Genomic DNA, 18,900 nt, shown 5'->3' on the forward strand with positions numbered 1-18,900 from the left:
ATTTTAGGCAAAACTGTAGCAAATGCACGCCAAAATGACCTCTTATTTATGAAATCAATCACAAATTTCTGTTTGTACAAATTTAAAGGGCAGTTTTAAAGTTGTATTTAGGTAAGATTTGAATACACAATTAATGAAGTAATTAATGAATCTAAAAACAAGAGTCCAGAGGTAAGAAATCAGACTTGATTGCAGGCTGCAAGCAGCTTTGCATTTCTGTGTAATTAGCACTGAACATAAATAACTAAATGGACAATAAAGATGTTTTCACTTTGGTTCACATTGAATACAAATGCATGTGTTGTGGTTTGTTAGTAAAACTCCTAACACAAACTACACTATAAAAACTAGGGAAAATATTGCAAGGTGCCTTACAAATTTAGTGTCCAGGTGAAAAGACCACTAGTTGTAGAAACTGGCAAGAGGCCAGTTCATCTTTCACAGCTAAGGTGGGATACAAAATTGCCCAAAAGCAGATGTCATTGAATAGGGGCAAAAAGTTTATCTGTATGATCGTGAGAGACTAAGCGGCAGATGAGCCTGTGGTGTGATGTGGCCAGGGTTGACCTTTTTATCTTCAATGCTAAGAGCAAGTTTTGGTAAAAGTGTTACACAACACTTCATCCTGAGAATGCCATTCCTTTTGCAAAGCATTATGATAACATTGATTGGGTAAAGAGATAAGACAAAATTACAGATTAAAGGACAGTTCAATAATACATTAGTGATAAGTCACAATGGAAAGTAAAGGGTTACAGATTGGAGAAGGATATTATTGATAACGCACAATATAACTATAACAGCACCATAAACTTGAACTAATATGTAGGTTATACAAATGTATACAATTAAGAGGATTTTGTGTTTCGACACTCACTTTTGAACAAGCTGTAGTCTATTTTTTTTGGCACTCCTGATAAAAGTGCATTATAGTAATATAGCAACAACATTTTGACTTCTCAGTGTTTTGCATTGACAGGTTGGGCTTGTGTTATGTGTTTTAGATGAAATGATGTTGTTGTTTCTAATATTGTTAAAGAATAAGTTTGGTCTTTCTCAAGGCAAAGCTATTTCTCCACAATCATGATATATATTAATTTGCCACATTCAGTTGTGTTCTAAAGTGAAGCATTTTTTTACATAAAAAAAAAAATACCAGTCCTGTTCTTGTGTTTTAAAATGGAGTAAATCCAAACATGAAAACAAAAGCCTTGAAACTTAACCAAAATGTGTTGTTGAGTATTGATTCACGTCTTGAAATTGCACAGATACTGCAAAACAGTGTATCCATGCAATTTTAGAAATGAAAATAATCAAAAAGAAAACTTTTTTGTGAAATTTAAGCATTTTAAAGGAAATTATCGGCATGCTTCACGTTGCTGATCATCTGTCTACCTTTTGAGCAAACTTTTAGCCCCACGGTCTCACTTTGTAAAGTTTTCTAGTTAAGCTTTACATTAAAATTAATTGTGCCACTCTTGCACTTTAAAATGGTTCTTTTTTATACATTGTCACAGGCGGTTGGGGGTGGAGCCTAGCCGGGACGCCCGAGGGGACCGGAGGAGGGCTGGTGCCTCCTCCCGACCACGAGGGGGCGACCGCCTGGTTTTGTTGGTGGCCTCGGGTAGGGGGCTTGGAAGCCCAACCCTGTAGGGGCCTGAAGAACCCTGGAGCCCAGCACTTCCGCCACACCCGGAAGTGCTGGGGAGAAGAAGAATGGGGACACCCGGAGGGCTTCCGGGTGCACAGCCGGCACTTCCGCCTCACGGGGCCGTGTCCATGGAGGAGTGCCGGGAAACAGCTGGAGCACATCCGGGGTGGTATAAAAGGGGCCGCCTCCCTGCATTTGAGAGCGGAAGTCGGGTGGAAGAGGACGGAGCTGGAGAGAGCACTGGAGGCGGCCAGAAGGAAGGCTTAAAGGATTGTGTGAGAGATCCGGACTTTTGGGGAATTGGTGCTGGAGGCACTGGGTTGTGCACTGGACTTGTAAATATTGTATATAGTTGTGGTGAATAAATGGGTGTGTTGGGTGAACTAACATTGTCCGCCTGTCTGTGTCCGGGTCCCGTTCCACAACATCTATTGTTTTGACACACATTTTTTTCTCTGTATTTTAATATTTTTTTTCATAGGTTTTAAAGAATTGCAAATATTAATTATTATTTCTTCTTTCATTTACGAACATTCTTTTTCCACTACAACATCACATGATTCTGAAGTTTTTTGATTATACAAGGCTATGTTGGTGGCCTGGATGTGGGTGAGATGTGGAAAAGACCTATACAAGCACTGAGGAAATGTCATTTCATTTTCTAACATGCTTAGTTCTGAACAGGGTCACAGGAAGTGCTGGAGCCTATCCCTGTCAGCAGAGGGTGAAAGATAGGAACAAACCCAGGACAGGGTACCAGTGCATCGCTGGGTAAACACACACACACATCAACCACATTCTTGGGCCAATTTAGAATTACCAGTTCATCTAACATCCATTTCTTTGGACTGTGGGAGGAACCTACACAGACGTGAGGAGAAGATGCAGACTCCACGTAGGAAGGACCTGGAACATGAACCCTGGTCTGCTTATAACAAGGCAGCAGCAGTACCCCTATGCCACCCCTTTGGGGAAATGTGGTTACTGTAAAGGCCTTTTCAAATTAGATGACTTTTCCAGTGATTTTTAGTCATAGCCTTCATTTACATAATCTTAGTGAGTCGGAAGCAGTTAGCATCTCACTCCAGTGAATCCAGTATGACATGTTCCATGCCTCACTCCAACTAGTACGTGACTCACTCTGACAGATTTGATTTTGTCTTAAATCGTAGGGATGAGCTCTGTTTGCATAAGAGCCGACAACCAATGAATTCTCAGTACAAAGCATAGAATGCAGTAATGAGGAATAAGGAACTTGGGGCTTTGGACCTCACAAACAACAGAGAGGCTGGTGTGTCTGATGTCCTGATTTTACATTCCATGACACAAAGAAAAAAGAAAAACAGTGGAAGAGACTGTGGCGAAACTCGCTGTGTTATTAACTCTTTGTAAAGCACCAGCTCCATCAGGCAGCTCATTATTGACTATCACAAAGAGGGGTGAGCATGACTGTGCTGGAAGGTTGCACACAGTTGCAGCCATGTAAATTGACATGGTCCGGTGACGAGATCAGTAACTGTAGTAAAACAAGTCTAACATACCCAACAACCAGAAGTCGCTTAATGTGTATGGCTTAAAAAGACTGGCCTGGATTTCAATCTGGGACATTCAAATTGAAATACAGTAGTGCTAACCATTCCACCACCATGTCTCCTCAATAAATAGGCTGTTTATATGTAGTGCATATTTTTGAAGCAATAATAACTGAACTGGAATTCAATGAAAAGATTATCATTCAACACTACTTTAATAGATTTATTTAGTGTTGTTGTGTGATGTGCATTTTAAAAATTCAACCTTTGCATTTTCAGGAAGTATTTGGTATGGTATGCACATTCCTTGGTCAAACTAAAGAGACTGGAAATACTCATGGAAATAAGTGTATTTCCAAATATACTGTATTGATGTATAAACCCTTTGTAATTGAATACTGCTGTGTGTTGTGATATGTCGGTGTTGGATATTCACTGACTATCTAGCCATTACCCATCTTTGCTTATTTCTTTGACTTCCTGCTTAAGTTTGGAAATGCATGAATTGAATCCATTTTTTCTTCTTTCACAGCTAATGGTCCCTACCTAGTAATAGTTGAGGAGCCAAAACAGGTAACAAAGTACTTTTAATATTATTAACTTGCTAAGATTTGAAATATTATTATAATGCAAAGCTACATGAAGTAGAGAATGCCTAACACAGGGGTGTCAAACTCCAGGCCTGGTGGACCGCAGTGGCCGCAGGTTTTCATTCTAACCATCTTCTTCATTAGTGACCAGTTTTTTGCTGCTAATTAACTTCTTTTGTGTTTCTTTTAATTAACTTGACTCAGGCCCCTTAGTTCTTTCTTTTTCCTTAATTAGCAATAATGACACAAAACAGGCTGCCACATCACCAGTTAACCACATTATTTGAACATAAAGAAAGGTGAGGGTCTTAGTAAGGTTGATCTCTCAGGTCACCAAAACATTTTGACAGCGTTCTGAGAAAAAACAGAAAATCAACAGTTTTGGAAATGTCTGCTGTGACAGAATGAGAGCAGCAACAGGCCATGGAATTAAATAACAGGTTTAAATGACAGCAAGAATTGGCTTCTCATTAAGAAATTGGTTGGAGTTTGAAATCCCAGTTTAGCTGGTCATCTGTTGGCTCGTTTCACGTCTCATTTCTGTTTGGCTGCCATTTAATGAAGAAAAGAATCAACTCGGAGGACTGAATCCTTAAAAACAGAGCTATTAAAATGAAGGGGAAGGAAGTTAATTAGCAGTGAAAACTGGTCACTGATTAGGAAAAGGGTCAGAATGAAAACCTGCAGCCACTGCGGCCCTCCAGGCCTGGAGTTCGACACCCGTGGCCTAACTAGACCAGGGTGCTAAGTAGCATTGGTGTAGATTTGCTTGATTAAATAATGACACAGCAGCCCTGATTTTTAAGCCTATTCCTGTACCTGCAGGTTCACAGAGATTTGATCCATTTCATATGTTAGAGATTATTTGTCTTGGAGAATAACCAAGCTTGTCACGTTTACCTCTCAGTCCCTTCTGCCCTTTACAGATAATGAGTGGCATAGTAATATCCACACTGGGATGCTATCTCTGTTCTTACTTCTGGATAATTAAATCTCTGCCAGACGTGACAACATAAACCATTCTGATAATGATATTTGTAGTGATGGATCCTTTATGTTTTTAAAGTGTTTAAGTGCAATAAAAGCCAGCAAGTAAGGGGATATAGGAATATCACTTTTGAAAACAGGTAAAATACAGACTTTTTGTGTTTCTCTACACAGAGAGGATTTCGCTTTCGCTATGAATGTGAGGGTCCCTCTCATGGTGGGCTACCTGGGGCATCCAGTGAAAAGAACAAGAAAACTTACCCAACAGTCAAGGTGAAGAATGTGCTTCTAAAAGTTTCATTTATTTCAGTTTGGATGCTTCTGACGTATTCTATGATCTTTATCAACGAACTGTTGGACGATTAAGAACATAGTGCTGCCCTTTCTTTTATATCTTTTATACTGCCCATCTTTTTTGTTCTTACTATATGGCATAAATGATTCCATCATTTTATACCAGAAGAATGCTTTTTCTGTATTGGCCAGTACTCATTCTAAATGGAGAACTGTGCTCATCTTGGGGCAAAGTGGTCTCTAGTTGGGGTTACACAGATCAATGGCGACACATGCAAAGAGTGTTATGATTAGCAGTTACTTTTCATTTTTCTTCCTTTGCCTTGTGTGTCATTTTTCCTCATAGTTAGAGGTTTTGAGAATTGTGGAGTTATTTTCTAAAGTCTGTTAAGGTGCTCAGAGTTGTTATTATTGTTACTTTTTCATCACATCTTTTGCGGCACCAGTTTTGGGTTTGCGGATGCCACTGGGTGAGTTCATGGGTGCATTGTTGTCTTGGCATTGCTAGGTAATTTTCCAGAAGATTCACTGTTGTGATGGGTATAAAGATCAGCACATTGCATTTCCTACTCATTTGAAATTATAGGTAGAAAACAGAACTTTGGAGTGCAACTATTCGATCTAATGACTCTGGTTACTGATCCTTGCTTTGATTTCTTTGACTTGCAAAGTCAGTCTAGTGTTTTGGTTTTGTCGAAAGATGGTATTGATCTCACGGAAACAACCGTGTTTGCTTTAGACTATGTCTTATCTTCTGTTCCTTTTCATTCTTTCTTGCCACCTGATTTGCGTAAGCAATGTAAATTGTTAGTAGAAATTGGGATGCACTGTTGTATAAAACCAAGACAGAAACTAATTTGAACAGCTGAAACAGAAATACCAAAGTCTGAAAATTCTGTTTTATGGTGGACAACACCATTGGTCAACGTTTAAACTCTGAGAAGTTCAACGTCTAATATAGTTTAAACTTAAGTCCCTTGTTTTGGTAGTGTATGAACAGAGCATGACTGCTGTTTTGGAGATCATCACCAGGTAGTACTACACAAATACTTTGCTGTAGTGCAGCACAATCTCAGATTTACTACATATTTGCTGATTTCATTTTCTGAAGTCACCATTGATATGTGGTCAGTCATAATGAACTCAGTCTCAGCTTTAAAGGTAAAGACTTGAGTTTTAGGCTCAGGAACTTTTTCAGTTTCTTCTCATTTTATCTACCTGCTATTTCAAGCCAGTTCCACAGTAAGTGAAAAAGATCATACAGAAATTCTGAACGGCATCAATAAAGGTGATACAGCAGAATTTTTTGATTAACATATTAAGTTATGATTCATGTACTTAAAGATACTGGTGGAAATTATTGAGAGATGTGGAGACTCGTTTAAGTTGCCATATGTAACATGTAGTTATGCCAGAAACTTTGACAAGTTTTAAAAAGCATCTGAATGAGATTTTGAGACAACTTTGTAAAACGCTAACCAAGCAAGCCTGATTGACTGAATGGCCTCCTGTTTTCTGTTAAACCTCTTACGTTCTCATGTGGAATCAAGACAGGAAACCAGGAGAGGGCAAAGGAAACAATTGTTCTTGATTTATCTAGACATGAGAGTAGATGTTTATTGTGTATCGTGACAGATAGAGGGCGCTATCGCTCCCTTGAACCTATGTCCAAGACTCCAGACACCAAGTAAAAGTCCAAATGTTGACTTTACACCCTCAAACACCCTCTCCTCCACTATACTCATATACAAATCAATAATCACTAATAAACTATCTTCCACACTCCCAGACACGTTGCCACCCTTCCACCCAGCTCAGCTCGCTGTCTGGGAGCTCCCACAGTCCTTTTATACTTCCTGACCCAGAAGTGTTCCCAATCCCCTATCCATGTGATTCTTTATCACTTCCGGGTCAGGTACAAGTCCTTTTCTTCACCCCGGAAGTACGTCACTTCTGTCGTCGCTCTTCCTATGACGCACTTCCGGGTTATAGGGCACATATGACTCTTTGCTCCCACCCGCAGCTCCCTCTTTTACGGCCCCTGTGGTATCCAGCAGGGCTGTGAATAAAAACTACATTGTCCATGATGCCCTGCTGGGGTTCGGGGCACCTCCATACTGCAGGGAGGTCTCTATCTGGCGGCCTGGGAGTATTGGCCAGGATGAAAAGCCGGCCAAAGACCACAGTATGCATTCTTAAAGAAGGGAGCAGTTTGCTTTTGTTGCTTTGTAAACTTGCTTCACTGCCAACTGCTGTTTTTTTCAACTTGACAGCTTCACTGCTGCTCTTAAAAGTGATAGGCATTTATTACCTTGTGCACAAGAGATCATAAAGTTTCAAAGTGTAAAACGAACCCCCCCTTTTCAAACCTGTACTGATCTGCTGTGAAATGGGACAATTCAGACATTAGTGGCCAATGTTGTATTCATTTTGGATAATAAAATGTGATCCTAGGTTGCTATTGCTTCCCTCACTCATTTAACAGTCGCTTCTTTTCTCTTTTGCAGATATGTAACCACACTGGACTTGCCATGGTGGAGGTTCAGCTGGTGACAAACTTTGAGCCACCACGTGTCCATGCTCACAGCTTGGTTGGCAAACAGTGTAATGAAAGTGGGGTTTGCCGAATGAAAGTAGGACCTAATGACCTAACTGCACAGTATGTACCATTTCTTTATCCTTTAAATGTATGCCTAGGGGTGTATAGTTCAATTTGCATGAAACCTGGCTTGGTATGTAAAATTAGATTTAAATATGTGTTATGTACACGACTGCCAGTAGAGAGCAAGAAGCAAAAGAGCTGAGGTCAAATTGATATCAGAATGCATATACTGAAAAAAATTAAGCTGCCTGATTGTATTCTTCTTCTGTGGGATTAGTGATATCATAATTTAAATATGACAGTGTAATCCACATGACATTTTCAAAAGAGACACCAAAAAACAGTGTATATCATAATGTGGGGCCATTATCATCTTTATTTGGTTTATTTCAATTCTGTTTACCGTTCTTCAATGAGGACAAGTGCACAGCGCTGTGACAAGTTCATAGGTAGATGCAAATACAAACTTAGCAAATTAATAATTGCCTAATGAGTACACATAAAAACATAATTTATTTAAACAGAAATTAAAATAAAGTCCATTCTGACTGATTAATATAAATGGACACTATCTGTCCTTTTCATTAATTGTTGAGATATGGCCAGTTGACCGTGGAGGAGAGCAAGGCAAAAACTCCAGTCAGCAGCATCCCAGGTGAAAATAATCCTCTGGTGGAATCCACAGACATAGTCAGACACAGTCATAGCCCTGGAGAACTGGGCCTACTGGCCAACCAACCCGTCCTATAGCAAAGTTGGTGCTGGGCTGTCTAATCTGATGATAGAACCGTTCCATCTGTTGATTGCAAAGCTCCTACTGTCACAGATGCCAACAGATCTTTACTGCTTTACAATGTTTAACAAAACATTGGGGAGATTTGTCGAGTGTTATGTGACCTTCCTTGATAGGACCATCTGATGCAGGTCTCCAAAAGGGCCGTGTCTGATCAGACGGAGAATGCCTATGCAACATCATCACCTCGACTTCACATGTCTGACATAAAATATGTCATCTATCCCAGAGTTCCAACTATAATCATATCCACACTCTCCGTAAACCATTGTCTCCCTGTAGGAGCAGTTGCAGAATGTTTGGTTAGATGTTCTATAAGACAGTTTTTCAGGTTTGACTCCATGCCAAGGTGCATAGTTATTTAGAGTGCTGCCATTCTCCCTTTTAGAGTCAGTTGTTACTCACATGCTCCCTGTTGGCTTTCATTCAGATTGGACTACTGCATGCTGTTGAAATTATTTTTTTTGTCACTGAGTATATTAGTCAAATGCGCCAAACAGCATAATTAACCTTTTACTGGTAGGTTTGGTGTTGCCTTTAAGGCATGCTTTAACAGTACTTAGAATTAATTTTGCTCTATATGATTAATTAATGCCTTCTCCCTCTCAACAGATTTAATAATTTGGGAATTCTTCATGTTACCAAGAAAGGAGTACATGAGGTCTTGAGAAGGAGGCTGAGAGAAGAGCGGCTACGGTGCAGAAGCAAAGATATGCCCCTCTCTGGTAAGATGATTCCTTGCTGACGAGGCATTCAGTGCTTAGTTTTTTTCAGAGCTAAATTAGCTACAAAGGAGTATCTCATAAAAGAGAAGGTGATCATGCTGACGTTTTTTCACAAGCTTGGAAAAATATGTTAGCCAATGTTATTTAGCAGTGACAGGCTAAGATAATCATTTTGAATTTGTGGTCTAGAAAGTATTAGATATTAGGGTGATGTTTTAGGAGAATCTCAAGGTGGCCTTCATTTTTTCTTTGCGTTTGCTTTTCAGAGCGTGAGGAGCAGCAAATTGTGGAGGAGGCACGGGAGCTGGGTAGGATCATGGATCTAAATGTAGTGAGGTTGAAGTTTACTGCATACTTGCAGGACAGTGAGGGAAACTTTACTAGAGCCCTAAAGCCTGTCATCTCTAACCCAATCTATGACAGCAGTGAGTACTGAATGTTTGTCTGTTTTTTGTTTAGTCAGCAAATGTTCTTTCTGTGAACACTGTGCTGTTTGTTTGTTAGAATCTCCAAATGCTTCAAACCTGAAAATATCACGCATGGATAAGACAGCTGGTTCTGCATGTGGTGGGGATGAGGTCTTCCTGCTGTGTGACAAAGTGCAGAAAGGTTAGAATTCAAGTCCATGTCCTTTATGTTAATCAGTAGGTCTACATCACTATCTTCTGATTTTCTTCTTCTTCTTTCTTGATGGTGATGTTCTTCTTTTTGTCCTCCTCCTTAATCTAGTAGCTGTGCTCCAGACTCATTTTATCCCTACTCTTAAACTGAGACTGAAGAGTGTGCTTTTCCAGTGTATTCAAACCAAAAGCAGGAAACGTTACATGTCCAAGGGTCTTATGTATTAAAAGATGACCTGTTTGACAATGCTACTTGAAAATACACTGCAATGCATATTTACAGCTTTCATTTTCCTTTCTGTGTAACACTCCCTTTTCCTTTCTTCCTTCTCAGTGCTCTGCCTTGGGCTTCTTTCAATTTTTATTTACATTTCCAGTTGACATCCTGCAGAGTTAAAACATCTTTCTCGTGTTTCGTTTCACTGTAGATGACATTGAAGTTCGGTTTTATGAAGATGACGAAGGAGGGTGGGAAGCTTATGGGGACTTTGCACCTACTGATGTGCACAAGCAGGTAAATAAAAAAATATCTCATCTGGTCTGAATCAGCGCTGTTTAAGGAGTTCATATCACATAGATATGATTGTATCCAGGCACTTCAGTTTTTGTGTGTCTTCCTTCTCCTCACAGTATGCAATTGTGTTTAAGACCCCGCCATATCGTAAGACTGAGATTGAGCGGCCTGTCACAGTATTCCTGCAGCTTAAGCGGAAAAAGGGCGGTGACTGTAGTGAGCCGAAGCAGTTCACTTACCATCCACAAATCCAAGGTGATGACCAGCTAGGTGGAACTTCAAATACACTTCTCTGAAATGCTGTCTTGAGAAATTGTAAAGTGAGCTAGAGTCCTGCCTCTGGTCAAGACACTTTCAGACTGCTGGCTGTGTTTGCATGCAAGGCCTTAATCCCTGTTTACAGTCTCCATGTAGGGATACATTACAACACTGACCGCTTTCTCTTTTGTTTGTCAAACATTTCAGATAAAGAAGAAGTACAGCGCAAAAAACAGAAATCTCTGCCTCATTATCAGGATCACTATGGACGTGGACCAACCATGGGAGGATCAGGGGGTTCTGGAAGTGGTCCTGGGAATTTTGGGTCTGGAGGAGGAGGTGGAGGAGGCACAGGTACTTTTGAGTTAATGAAGGTTCTGCCATCTTAGGTATTCACAGTCCAATTTTAACCACAGATTACCAAATCCTGCAGGTGGACCTTATTTCCAATACACTCATGGCATGCAAAGCTACTTCAACTCAATGGGAAGTTACCCAGGAGGGGCACAGATGTGTGGATCAGCAGTCCAGAAAGATGCTTCTGGAAACCAGTTAGAAAATGGAATGGCTCATGGTGGACTGTCTCAGCATCAACTTATGCACCTAGGTACAGAAAGTATAAGTCTTTACATGTGCTGTATGGGGCTGGCATAGGAGACATAGTATTTTTTGCATTGCTTTCACTCAAGTTATAAATAAACAAGCTTTGCAGGTAATATTGTGTATCTGGTTGTGCTAGAGTTTCAACACTTGCAGAGCTTCTCTGTTGAATTTATAACAGTATCAGAATGAGTTTGGAAATTGTTGAAATGATGAAGTTATCTGTTTCTAGACAACAGAAATAGTCTTGTCTAGTCCATGAAATGGACTTTGGATGCAGCTGTGAAGGTCACTATAAAACAAAGAGAAAATGTAGAAGAACTCCACAATAATGAGTTTTCATTATCTTACAGCCTCACAGTTCAGTGCCAGGGCCATGCATGTGGCCAGACAGACCGGCCGTGCTCTGCTAGACTATGCCACGACTGGAGATGCTCGAATGCTTCTTGCAGTGCAGAGGCAGCTATGTGCAGTACAAGATGAAAATGGAGATAGGTGAGCTTAGTATGAAATGATCTGTGGTGAGCTGCTCCCTACCATGCCAAATTATTTCACACATAACCTTTTGTGCTTGTGTTCTGCAGCCCACTGCACTTAGCAATCATTCATCAGCAAGTCAGCGTAATAGAGCAATTGGTCCAGGTCATTGTGAGCATTCCTGGCCAACGTATCTTGAACTTCACTAATAATCTTCTCCAGGTACTTTTTCCAACTGTTCCTGTTTTAGATTTATTTCAAAGCCTCTTTGTTTTCTTCAATGCATGTGTCCTTATCCTGTACAGACTCCCCTGCATCTTGCTGTGATCACAAGACAGCACAAGGTGGTTGAATTCCTCTTGAAGGCAGGTGCTGATCCCACTCTTCTAGATCGCTTTGGTAACTCAGTGCTCCACCTGGCAGCACCCATGGGTGACGAGCAAATGCTTTCCATACTACTGAGTCATCTAAAGCATCAGAACGTAAACCTTTTGAACTCCCCAGACTACAGTGGTGAGCTTCTCTTGATATTTATCCCAGCTTAGTATATTTAGAGAAATTTGACCCAGGTGATTGAATCTGATACTTTGACTGTTGGTGCTCTTAGGACTTTACCCCATTCATCTGGCAGTCAGAAAAGGTGGTGAGAAATGTCTGCGCCTGCTGTTGGAATATGGAGCAAATGTGGATGCCATGGAACGTAAGAGTGGCTGCACTGCACTGCATCTTGCTGTGCAAAAGAACTTGCTCAGTGCGGCTTGTTCACTTGCTACAGAGGTATGATGCCCAGCACTTGTGCGCTTTTGGGGTGTGTCTTGAATAATGCATTTCAGTGTGCCTTCAAGAACTATTGCTGGCAAAGAATGTATTCAGACTTTTATTTTGTGTTCCATGCAGTTCAAAGCTGATGTAAACATTTGTAATTTTGGAGGAAATACACCCCTTCATCTGGCAGCCAGTCTAGGCTCACCAACTTTCTGTTCAATGCTTATTGCTGCAGGTAAGTGGGAGGGTCGAGCTCTTCATCATGCTAGAGAGCATGGCACTGGGTTTATAGTCCACTGCTGTGCTACAATGTGTCAAGTCATGTGAGAGGAGGTGCACTTATTTACTCTTGTCTTTATGTATGTCTAGGAGCTGAAAAGCACTTAGAAAACGATGAGCCAATCTCATTATCTTCATCCTCGGATGAGGATGAGGAGGAAGCAGACATGTCAGGGGAAAACATGCTTGAAACAAAGCAGAAAGAATTAGAGGCTAGAATAGATGAGATGCAGATCTCCGAGCGACAAAACACCAAAGCTAGTTCAAACCCTCGTAAACGACCTTTCAGAGGGCACACCCCTTATGATCTTGCCAAAACCAAGAAGGTAAGTTACGCTTCAAACCATTAAGTTGACTGCTATAGATATATACACATATTGACATCTTGTTCTTTTTGGAAGGTCCGTGACATTCTGGCAGGAACGAAAACTCAACCTATGCAACGGTTGAAACAAACGGAGCATCCAGAGACAGGTAAAAAGCGCACAGCTCAGTTGATTTAAGAATTGGTCATTCCTCCAAATTTTCAGTAACTGATGAATAATTTGTTCCATTTGATTCTCATCACTGCATTTATTGCACAGAGTTCTCTAATTTCATGCTAATTTCCTCTGCAGGCAAACATGCTGCACTTGATAGTCAGACATTGTCTGAACTCTGTAGGATCCTCACCAAAGACAACGTTTCCTTGAAGCAGCTGGCAGAGAAGTTAGGTATGCTGACATTAGCAGACCTCTATAAAGAATGCCCGACTCCCTGTAAGAGCCTGCTGGAAAGCTTTCAGGTAGGTCCAAAATCATTGTGTTGGTCTTTCAGGTCTAGTTTTATGATAGTACTGGCAGAGTGAATAAAAGCAGGTACCAGGTATTAGTTTGCCTTAATACCACAACACCCTGCCATGTGTAATAAACATTATGTGTGTAAGATATGGATCACAGAACTCCCTGAATGAAACTGGTCGGCCTAAAAAAACTGAACATTTTTATTTCTATGGATACGCAAAAAAACTTTCCATTAGTAAGATTGACTACATCTTGTATGTTTTCATACCAAATGCACACCCTGACACTTTCTAGTAATTAACCTTAAATATTTTCAGTACCTTATACACTTAGGAGGGCCCTAAATCTTGAAGTGGATAATAGTTTGGTAATGTATATCTGTCAATTTACATATGTGATAAAGCATAAAAAAATAACATGGACATCTCTTTTATGTCCTGGCTTAATTATTTCTTTTCGTCATTAAAGGAATGCTTCACCCAAAATATATATATATATATATATATATTTTAAGTGTTACTTACCCCATATAGTTCATAGTGGTGGTCAAAAACTATTTTTAATTTCATATTTTTACATCTTGAATATTCAAACTTAATGGCACCTGGCAGTGACCAATTCTGGACAGTGGCAAACGATGTGAAAATATCCATGGAATAAAGGAATAAAAATTCTTACGTAACTCGTGTTGCATTATCCGTATATATACAATATCCATTTGTATGGTCAAAATGTGAAAAATATGTTCATTTTTTGCTAAAATATTACTAACAATTACTTCCTAGAAAGGCAGTGTTCATAGTAAACATGAAAGATGTCATTCTCACAATACTCTTCTTTTGACTTGAAGATCCGCCACTCCCCCTCATTCATTGGTCAAGAGTACTGTCTTCAGTTTTCTAAATATACAATTCTTTCTTAAAAGTTCATATGAGCAAGCTATAAAACATCTTCTTTCTTTTCTCCTGGATCAGTCCCACTTGTAGCTTGTTTTTAAATCATAAATAATCTTTATAATTTGTTTGCATCTGAATGAGCATATCATCTGCAATCAGAGAATGCCCCCTGGTATCCTGATATGGTAGAATATAATGCCGTATGAACTGCAGGAAATTAGCCTTGATTAAATCTGTGAAAAATTATAAGTGAACACACAGTTCATTATAAGAAAGAAAATATTCTGTCTGAATGAGATAGTGGCTTTGATGATTGAGATAGAGGCTAGGGAGAATGTGTAATGTGGTACCATGATCACTGAGGCTGCTAGTAAATCAAAATGTTTTGCTTGGAAGGTGGTTAATAAAGAAGGTGACCCAAATCAGGCAAGATTCAATTGACTGTGAACTGAGATGCCTACAGTTCATCCTTGAAAGGCCCCTATTGTAAGGAGCCCAAGAACTTGCACCCCCTCTGAAATAGCACTACCGTGTATAGTAGAGAGTCGCATGTAGCTGCTGACAGAGGTCAATAGGTTGCCAATAACTGTTCAAAAACACACTCACCTGTGAGTGAAAATGTGTAACTGATCTCTGAAAATGTATCCTGTGCATAATGAGTCCTCTAATTGTGTTATGAATTGCATGCTAAATATATTTGACAAAGAACAACAGGAAAGTACCAGTCTGACCCATTTGTTAGTCATTGTTTGGGCATTCCATTTCTTGTCATTTGAGCATTTATGATTTATTTTACTCATCATGCTCAAGAGTTCCTCATTCTTTGTGCAAAGATCCTTTAGAGTTTAGTGAATCATTTAGACATTTAATGAATGTTATGATCCTGTACTTGTTGTTAGTTTGCAGGAGGTCAAGTTGAAGTACTGGTCGTGGCCCTAGAATCTTTAGGCCTCAACGAAGGAGCCAGGTTACTGAGACAAGCAGAACAGAAAAATACGCAGTCCAACACAGGTAAGGCCCACTTCCTTTTCTTTTACCTTTGGTTTCTTTGGCCTCCTTAATTTTTCTCTCGTCCATTATCTATCTATCTATCTATCTATCTATCTATCTATCTATCTATCTATCTATCTATCTATCTATCTATCTATCTATCTAGTGATGTGGCAAAGTGTTTTATATTGCTAAAGCATTGATACATTAAATAATGTTTATTGTATATAAACAGATATACTGTACACAATAAAAAGTGAAATGAACAAAAATGAGCAGGAAGGTCCTTCTCCATGGAAAAGTTTGCCTTTGATGTTGTTAAGAACATCACACCTCTTTTCTTCCCCAAATGGGGAGGGTTACGTCAGGAAGGACATCCGGTGTAAAATGTTGCCAAATCAATATGTGGACAACAATTTTTTAGACGATCTGCTGTGGCAACCCCTAATGGGAGCAGCCGAAAGAAGAAGAAGAAGTTTATGACAGGAACACATGTATTAAGTATTGATTATTTCCTCTAACATTTTTGCTTATATTCCCAGCACTGAACACACAATATGAGTATTGATTATTTCCCCCTACTCTGTCATGGGATTACACACACATATACCACAAGCCTTCTCAGTTTGCAGATTTGCACTTTGACAGACGGTGGCTAGCCAAGAACCTGCAACCTCGGGACTGTAAAGGCCTTCAGAATCAACCTCCTTGTCAGCATGGCCTAAAAGATGAACTCCCATATTTCTGGGAACAAGGACAGGCTGGAGGCGGAGCACTTCCTGGTGATGTCAGCTGAGCTCTCTCCTCAGCCCTCACTCTACTGCGTGGCTCCACACTGACACCACACTCCCTTAATGTTATTTGCTATACTTCCAGTAATTCTAGTACATCCTATTTTTGCCTGACCTGCTCAGTTTTATAGTTCATTTATTACACTTGTTCTAGTTACACAGTATATCCTTCACTTTGTGTCTGTTTTCTGGAGCTCGTTTCCAGACTTATTACAATTTACTCACTAGCCGATCAGTTTCTTTTTTTGTGTCTTTTATTGGAGTTTCTGATGTAGTCGGCTATTCTCACTGCTCTTAACCCAACCTCTGTTTCTCCCAGTCTGATTTTTTTTGAGCCCTTGATGTCTGTCATAGTCTTGTTTATTTTTATTCTATTTTGCCAGTAATTATGTCTGCTTATTTCATTATTTCTTCATTTCATTGTTACTTCTTTGTTAGCCCAATCTATTTTGTGCTCGTTACCAGTTATCGAGTATATTGTATGTAGGCCAAAAATGTGTTTCTGAGGAGCTTTTTCTTCATAAATACATCTTTGTAATTTAACAACCTGTGATTTCTCTCCTGTGTCTGAATTATTAAAATAAAAATCTAGTTGCCTAGCAATATAGTTCAGAATAGCACCCAGGAGACTTTATGTCTTGACTCAATATTTTCTTAGAAACACTTGCTGTGTACAAGCTAATAATTTACAGTACACTAGAATAAAATGTTTCTTGTCATTCAGATGTTTTTATGCATTATTTCTTTAGTTACACAAATTGCACAACTTCATGTGAGGACTTCTACTCCAAAAGTCAGATTGTAGCAAACAAAAGACATTTGAAAAGCCAAAAGAAGCAAATCTCTTTATTTTTCCAAGCTTCATTTTGTCTAGTTCTAATGAGCTTCATTGTGAGTGACCTATACATTCTTCTTCTTCATCTTTTCTCAGATATGACAGTAGACAGTGGCTATGGCAGTCAGTCAATAGGAGAACCAGACAAGCCAAAGATAAATGAATCCAATTGGGACACTCCAGATCAGAATGAAACTCTGGTATTCAATTCTTGATCCTAATGCGTAAAGGACAAACACCCGCTACATTCATTCTAGTCAAGATGGAGCCATCATCAGCAGTCCAGTGCTATCATCACAGCTCCTGCTATTCTGGTTAGATTGTTGGCATCCAAGAGAATTTATCCTCCAGGTAGACCACAACCTGTTGCTAAAAGGAGAAAATGAAGATTCTCTGCAGTGATATCTGGAGATGCTCTTTCACATCTTCAGACAGGTGTGAAGACTCCTGGGATGTGAGACCCCAGTGTATCGTCCAGAGTGCCTTATCACTTCCTTGTGTGCTTCAGCAGTGTAAACAGCTCCCATTGCAAAAGTGAACATTGCATGATATCGAATCTTTATAGATGTGGAGGTTGTAGGCTGTAGATGTGCTAGGCTCACTATCGAGGTCCCGCCATGATTTAATGATGGAGTTCTTCGTCGCCATCCAACATGGACAACATTCCTGTAAAACCTTTTAAAACAAGGGGATTATTTGGAGCTTCAGAATGGCTTAACTTTACAGAGAGGATTGTGGGTAGATTATTGGGGCTGGGGGTGCGGGTGCAACGTCAGCTTGATTTGGAAAAGCTCTTTGGACATATTCCTGGGGGGTTATTACTATACATTTTGGGGATACTGTTACTGGACAGACTGTAACAGACATTGGTCATTCAACAGGGTTGCACTTTTTCTTTTCTTCTCCTCCAGTTGTGTTTGTCACCTGTCATTAGTCACCTGTGTACTCTTCTGAAAGCTGAGACCCCCTATAGATAATTTTAACCTTGGATTGTAAATAGTATATTTTACTACAGTTTGATTGTGTGCAGTTAAAATAAGAACATACTTTTTAAAATTTAGATTCTCATTGTGTTTTAATAAAGATCTTCTAATTATTTCTTAAGACTGCCTAAGTAAATGGAGTTTTGCACTGGATGTTCTGTTAACTATAATGACAACTTTGTTCACAGGGTGAATATCACTTTTCCATTTTTATGTTTACAACAAGGGTGGCATGTCGGTGCTGCGCTTAGAGCTGCCACCTCACCGATCCAGCATCCTGAGTTCAAATCTTGTGTCTTCTGTGTGCAGTTCACACTTTATCTCCATGTCTCCATGCGTGGTTTCTGGGTACAGTGTTCTTGCTGCCAGTGATGTATGTGCATGTTAGGTTAATTGGTGATTCTTAATCAGCCCAGTGTGGGTATGTGTGAGATGGACTGGTGCCCCATTCAGGTCTGGTTCCTACCGTGCCGAAAATGTTGTGGAGATATGCTGTAGCCCTCCTCAACACTGAACTAGATTAAGCAGGTTTGAGAATGTTGTATTATTTTGCAGTAAAGAAATGCACTGTATAAAGGATGAATTTAAAAATATATACTGTATATATATATTTAAGAAGGTGTATTCCACTGTAGGCAAGCGACAGCAGGACATCTTCTGAAGACAGGCCTGTTGCATGACCTCAAAGAAGGTTAAAGCAGCATCATGCCCACGAAATACTGAACCCCCCAGCATGGCTAAGATGAGGTATCTGCTGAGACCACAGAACAGGTCTGCCATGCCTGTCTGCTCCTCTCTATGATGTCAGGGGGAAATGATGCACATACACTACCCTTCTCAGAAGATGGGCCCAGTTTCATGAGAAACAGGCAAGAGACAACAAAAGGACCGTGCACACTCTAATGCCCCCCGAAAGTTTTAGCTTATTGCCCCTGT

General features: G+C 39.9%; 1 protein-coding gene across 1 annotated transcript in view; it reads left to right on the top strand.

Annotated features, from left to right (window-relative positions):
• Nucleotides 1-18,085, top strand: part of LOC120541508 (nuclear factor NF-kappa-B p100 subunit-like) — a 192,278-nt gene extending 174,193 nt beyond the window's left edge. The window contains exons 13-32 of the mRNA XM_039773259.1: nt 3,716-3,756; nt 4,935-5,033; nt 7,562-7,713; nt 9,062-9,174; nt 9,441-9,599; nt 9,679-9,783; nt 10,223-10,308; nt 10,425-10,563; nt 10,774-10,920; nt 11,000-11,173; nt 11,520-11,661; nt 11,751-11,865; nt 11,949-12,156; nt 12,251-12,420; nt 12,541-12,643; nt 12,778-13,013; nt 13,089-13,161; nt 13,305-13,471; nt 15,265-15,376; nt 17,078-18,085. Coding sequence (XP_039629193.1) covers nt 3,716-3,756; nt 4,935-5,033; nt 7,562-7,713; nt 9,062-9,174; nt 9,441-9,599; nt 9,679-9,783; nt 10,223-10,308; nt 10,425-10,563; nt 10,774-10,920; nt 11,000-11,173; nt 11,520-11,661; nt 11,751-11,865; nt 11,949-12,156; nt 12,251-12,420; nt 12,541-12,643; nt 12,778-13,013; nt 13,089-13,161; nt 13,305-13,471; nt 15,265-15,376; nt 17,078-17,196 — 2,660 coding nt within the window. The 3' untranslated portion in view covers nt 17,197-18,085. The remainder of the gene's footprint in view (nt 1-3,715; nt 3,757-4,934; nt 5,034-7,561; nt 7,714-9,061; nt 9,175-9,440; nt 9,600-9,678; nt 9,784-10,222; nt 10,309-10,424; nt 10,564-10,773; nt 10,921-10,999; nt 11,174-11,519; nt 11,662-11,750; nt 11,866-11,948; nt 12,157-12,250; nt 12,421-12,540; nt 12,644-12,777; nt 13,014-13,088; nt 13,162-13,304; nt 13,472-15,264; nt 15,377-17,077) is intronic.
• Nucleotides 18,086-18,900: the final 815 nt, after the last annotated feature.

This window comes from Polypterus senegalus, chromosome 1, assembly GCF_016835505.1.
Source record: "Polypterus senegalus isolate Bchr_013 chromosome 1, ASM1683550v1, whole genome shotgun sequence".
Taxonomy (NCBI): Eukaryota; Metazoa; Chordata; class Cladistia; order Polypteriformes; family Polypteridae; genus Polypterus; species Polypterus senegalus.